A 6,177-nucleotide genomic window follows, 5' to 3' on the forward strand; every position below is an offset into this window, starting at 1 on the left:
CTTTATTGTGCAGACTCAGGATTGAGAGTGAACAAGATGCCTAAATACACACACACACACACACATTCATTCATTCATGCTCATATAATTTAATTTGGCATAGGACTCAACTGATGGACTCCTTTCCAAAGCATTAAGGACCTAAGCACTTCTTAAAAATGTAAGAGCAACCAAAAAATTTTTGAAGTTTCAAATAGTACTGTCATTGATTTTTATAAACATTTTTGGAGACTGAAGGAGACATTATGTGAGGTTCTCTTTTGTCCCAGTGGATGATTGAAGAGCCATTCATTGCCCAGTCCTGACACTGCTTTTCCCCATTGGGTCTCTGTGAGAGTCACATGCTGTGGACATCTTTGAAAAGAATCTTCTGAGGCTTCAGCATCTCATTTGAGTCTCCTGAATCTCACCTACCAGTGTGTTGAATTCTCATCCATCACAATGAGCAACAAATTCTTAGGCACCTGGAAACTTGTCTCCAGTGAGAACTTTGATGATTACATGAAAGCTCTGGGTAAGAAATGTTCTCTGTTGTTCTAATTGAGAGGATCCTTTCTGAGAAAGATGCATGACTATTTCCTTCTAACTCCTTTTCCAGGAGTCTGGGAGTTTGCACAGGTTGAAGTAAGATCCTCTTCTGGGATTAATCTTCTGTTGTGTCAATCAGATAATTTATTTGCATTTTATTTGTGGCTATTTTAATAGATTTTAACTCAGATAAGAGCTGCTTAAATGCATTAGAGTGCCCACTGATTTCAAAGGCAGTTTCATATCAATAGGGTTTTCGTTCCAAACCTGGAGGAAAGAAATCTTAGAAACTTAGAATCTTAGAAGCTTAGTCAACCTATTTTCTGGCTTTCCTTAGAAGCTTAGTCAACCTATTTTCTGGCTTTCCTGAAAGTTAGATTTACAACAACTAAAGTGCTCATGAAATAAAGAGTTGAATATACTAAAGTTAATGGAAAACCTCAATTTAAAATTTTGATGCTTAGCTAAACCAGAAGTTTTCTGTCTCTACCTCTAGGTTGTCTGTTATTACATAACTATGTAGATAAAGAGTTTGTAAAAAGTGAATGCTTCATAAAACAGGATATTCACAGTCTAGGAAAGTTACTGAGAGAAAAAGAAGTGTGTTGTGGCAGTGAATTCAAACTCAGTTACATTAACATCAGGCTTTCCTGGAGTTGGAACAGTGGATGGAGATGGAAAGTCTAGTCATTAGTATAGCAACTTTATTTGCTACTATTTCTAGGGAATTTTCAATAGATATGAGCACAAAGGTGTGAAGAGTCTTTGGAAATTTCCAGAGCTGTATAAATAAGTAGAGAGTGAAGCCAATGACCTCAGATTTCTATGCTCATCAAAGTACTTGTAATTTTACCTGTTCAGAAAGCATATAAGAAGGGTTCTATTTTTAGATAAAATGAGCAAAATCATGTTGTGTTGCCTGGAAAACTAAGGGAACTTATGGGAATAGATCCATACCATAAGATTGGTTAAATTTATGGACTTTACTTTATAGCTGAGGAAGAAGCAAAATACAATATAAGAAAGTCTTGATGAAAGACTCCTTAATTGTGTCATTTTCAAATTTTAGAGTGCATAAGGACACCTGGGGGTGTTGGTAAAATGTAGATTCTTAGTCTCTATTGTAGAGGTTTACTTTGAAAAGCATTGTCCTAAATCATATCAAATAAAAAAAGATTAATCAGAATTAGAAGAAAGAGTATAGTTCACAATCCTTTATTGGCTCTAACTCTTCACACTTCTTTATGTACATATAAATGTAAATATATGTATATTTATATATAACTAGTTTTTTCTTCATGTATCTCTCTCATTTGACATTTCTATTTTTCCATGTATTTCTATAATCTTGGGTAATATAGTAATAATACTTAAGAGTCTAATTTTGTTTTGTTTTCAAATGCAGAAAAATTTTTTAAATTATTTTATTTATCTATGATCATTTGTAATGGTACAGATCATTTTAGGGGCTACAACAAAATTTCAGAAATGAGCTTCTATCAAGGATATAGGAGGAATTCTTTTCTATATCCATAATATATTACTGAGGGAAAAAATCATAGAATAGCATGTATAAGTCATAGTCTCATTTAAAAAATATATCTAAAATATTTATGCGTACAAGCTAAAATGTCTGGAATGATCCATACAAAACTATAATTAGTAGTTTTTAATGGAGCATGGGTTTGGATGTGGTAAAAATAGATGACTTGCACTATTTAAGCTAAACACTTTTAGCTTTAAAATCTGCAGGCATTACTTTTGTAATAACAAAACTTAAAATATTCAAGTCCTTGGACATGTGTTTCCATTAGGTGATGAAACATGGGAGAAGGTCCTTAACAGTAAGTGATATTACCTTCCATCTACACAGCTGAGGCACAGCTGAGCATAAAATATGGCCACCCATAGTCCCTTTAGGTAGAGGTTCTCTTGGTCAACAAAATTCTAACAGTATCTTGATTTTCAGGTGTGGGATTAGCCACCAGAAAACTGGGAAATTTGGCCAAACCAAGAGTGATCATCAGCAAAAAAGGGGATATTATAACTGTAAGAACTGAAAGTACCTTTAAAGATACAGAGATCTCCTTCAAGCTAGGCCAGGAATTTGAAGAAACCACAGCTGACAATAGAAAAACAAAGGTAAACTTAATTGTTTCTCTTCAAATTTGGTCCAATCTACTACTTTAAAAGAGAAGATTACTCCTGCTAGTATTCAAAAGGGTAGACCATTCCCTTCTGTTGAAAATGAATGTGTCTCATAAAACATCTGTTATGGAAATGATTCAATACTGAATGAACTGCTTCTTTAATCAACCAAAGTCCAAGCAAGTCAATTATGTAAACCTATCTTTGCAGAGCGTTGTAACTTTGGCAAGAGGCTCGTTGAATCAAGTACAGAAATGGGAAGGCAAAGAGACAACAATAAAGAGAAAGTTGGTGGATGGAAAAATGGTAGTGGTAAGAGTAATTTTACTCTAAATACATAAATATTACCATTTAAATAGAGAAAATGGTTATATTATTTTCAAAATATTCTCTTTTCTTTGCAATACAAATGGATAAGAATGGCTAAGAATAAAGTCAGAGTTAATGTTTGGGTGATCTTTGAACTATAAACACTCATCTACAGGTACTTCAGGTTCAGATTCAAGAATTTAGAAATGATACAACCCATTTGTTATTTTAGAAATAACAACACCTAAAAATGATAAAAAAAAAAAAGTATGGGTAAACCTCATTAGTTTAGACACACAAGGAGAAAAGCAAATCTAAGTTTTAAAAGCAAAGTACATCCCCAGTCAATTGTAGAATATTTGTAGATAGCTAAGCATTTTGTTTTCAAGAATCCATAGTAACTTGGACTAAAACATGTCAACAACTCAAGCTGAGGCCATTGGAGACCTTTTGTAGTTGGCAGAAAAAAATGATGACAAATGTTATATGAAATGACCTCTAACAATTTTTTTAAAAGTCTCAGGTTCTGTTCTTACTAATCAACACACACATTGACTATAGATAGATTTATGTAGTTCTTTGAACATTCTTTTCTTTAGTACAGAGGAGCTTTAGCCCTAGCTCCACAGCAGATTTACATGGGGAGTAAATACCAGTATGGTGGCCCCAATACAGATCAACTGAATGCACATCTCTTGGGAGAGGAGGAGCCATCAGTATTTTTAAATGTTCCCCAGATAACGCAGATGTGCAGATAGTTTTGAAAACCACTGTTTTAGTAGATTTAAATCTGTGCCAATTAAGCATGAAAACTTGCCACTTAAAAAATATACCTCTGCTGTAACTTAGATCAGCTTTAAAACTGTTTCCCCTGTTTCAATGGTCATGATTCCAAATTCCTGGAGACTGACATACTGATATTTTATTTCTTTCTGAGTTTAATCTTATGAGATTGCTTATAATATCTGTTATTATTACAAATTTGCTGTCACTTAGTTTGAGTTTTAGATATTCAATTAATCTCTTTTTTTTTTTAAGGAATGTAAGATGAAGGACGTGGTCTGCACCAGAATTTATGAGAAGGTCTGAGAAAGTTGTTTACTCATTGAAGTGATATTTGATCATTTGATGTTGGAAATCAGCTGTTTCCATTGGCAAGGCCTGACTACACTGCACTTTGTTTGTTTTCGCTTTTGTCTTAATAGATCAGATAAGCAAAGGCCTAAACTGAGGATTAATCTAAATTTCAGTGTTATTTAAACATTTTCAATTTGTATGCATGTCATTACTGTATTAAAGATTAAAGTGTGTATATTGGTCAGACCTAAAGCATGGATAATGTCATTTAATTATCTGTGAAGTTCTAACTTATGTTGTATTTTAAATATTTGAAATGATAGTAAAAGGAAGTAATAGCATAGTAAAAGGAAGTAAATATATTGATTGGGGTAGCAAACTCAAATGCCTTCAGGGACCAGGAGAGTAATGGGTTTAGAGGGTCAGAAGTGAAGCAAACTAGAAGAAGGAGATGTTTTACAATGAGGAGTTCTAGCTTCAGCTAAAAAGGGCAGCCGCTACTCCAGCCAATTTAAAAACTGAGGGTTAATTTACAGACAGTGAAATGAACAGATATTAAAGATAGAGTTGTGACAAATGCATGCACCCATATAATTCCCATCCTGATCAAGATATAGTACATTTCCCTAATCCCAGAATGTTTTCTCACACTCCTTCCCAGTCAATGTCCTGCCCTGTCCCAGCTCCAACAAAAGCAAGTAGTGATTTATTTTCCATCACTGTAGACTAGTTTTGCCTCTTCTCAAACTTCATATAAATCGGATCATACATTATGTGTTCTTTTCTGTTTGCCTTTTTAAAGTCAGCATCATGTTTTTGAAATTCATCCATATTGTTGCATGCAACATTAATTTGTTCCTTTTTATTGCTGAGTAGTATTCCATTGCATGAATATATCACAGTTTACTTATCCCTTCTCTTAAGATAATTGAGTTATTTCCAGTTTTCGGCTCCTATAAATAAAGCTGTTATAAACATTCTTGTATAAGGCTGTTTGTGGAAACATGAGTTCCTTTTCTTTTGAATATTAACTAGGCATGGAATTACTGGGTCCAACTGATTTTTGACAGGCAGGAATAGGGGACCACTCTGCCCAGGTAACAAAACTACTTCAGATATATTACACGATTGAGCAAATGAGAATATATTTTGATGTTGTTAGGGGCTAGAATTTTCCTTCTGGAAGAAGGCACATACAAATATGACAGAGGGAAGGCAAGAAAGAACTGTGGGCAAATGGATTGGAATAGATGTAAATTCATATGTATAGATATGTGTATACACATGCATATATTTCTTAGCTCTATCTACCTAAAGAGCTTACAAGCAAAGACATCTCAGTAGGAATGAGTACACCCAGCACTCAGATCTTGTAGTCTAATATATTCTCCACTAAAAAGAATGATGGTTCCTTAGAGAAATGGCTGATTCTGATGTGAGAGCAGGGCAGGTACAACGTAAGCCTGAAATATCTTTTTATGCCAGAAATTAAGGAAGCTATCCCCCAAAATAATAGAGATATGTCACCAAAATTGATATCAGAGTCAGCTTGAGGGTGCTCTCAATTGGACAAAACTGAGACAATTTGAGAAGAAAATAATAGAGAAAAATTGTAAATTATAGAACACTGGGAGACAAAGAAGACACCATGAATACATACTGGAAGAGGGAGAGAGAGAGAGAAGAAAGTATCTTCCTTACAGTAGACTGTCATAGGCTGACCGGTAAATGTGGAAAAGGTGCTGGGATTCGAAAAATTGTCATTTTTTCAACCATCAGGGTCAATATTGGCTCAGGCAAGAATTGTCAATGGAGATAAAAGCTAGAGCAAAATTTTGTTTAGGAGCAGGATATTAGGTTGGTCTTAAAATACCTCCACACAGATTGCTTATTAGTTACAAGGGAAAAAATAGTAACCATGCGGTGGAAAAACTGTACCACCTCTTCACTGAGTAATCAAAATTAACCTGATCAATGAGGGTAGATGAAAACCACGTGCCTTCAAATGTGATACCCTGAGAAGGAAGCAACATGGCTTATGCAGTATTCTGGCCTGGAATCCTTATCTAGATCTAATCATGAGGAAACAGCAGACAAATTCCAAATGAGGAATGT

The 6,177-nt window shown here is 34.5% G+C and overlaps 1 protein-coding gene across 1 annotated transcript; it reads left to right on the forward strand.

Annotated features, from left to right (window-relative positions):
• The first annotated feature begins 404 nt into the window (after positions 1-404).
• Positions 405-5,012, forward strand: LOC103004619 (myelin P2 protein). Its single transcript, XM_007185101.2, has 4 exons — positions 405-514; positions 2,498-2,670; positions 2,887-2,988; positions 4,024-5,012. The coding sequence occupies exons 1-4, from the start codon at positions 442-444 to the stop codon at positions 4,072-4,074; spliced, it is 399 nt and encodes a 132-aa protein (XP_007185163.2). The 5' UTR covers positions 405-441; the 3' UTR covers positions 4,075-5,012.
• Positions 5,013-6,177: the final 1,165 nt, after the last annotated feature.

Source organism: Balaenoptera acutorostrata, chromosome 17 (genome assembly GCF_949987535.1).
Source record: "Balaenoptera acutorostrata chromosome 17, mBalAcu1.1, whole genome shotgun sequence".
NCBI classification, from domain to species: Eukaryota; Metazoa; Chordata; class Mammalia; order Artiodactyla; family Balaenopteridae; genus Balaenoptera; species Balaenoptera acutorostrata.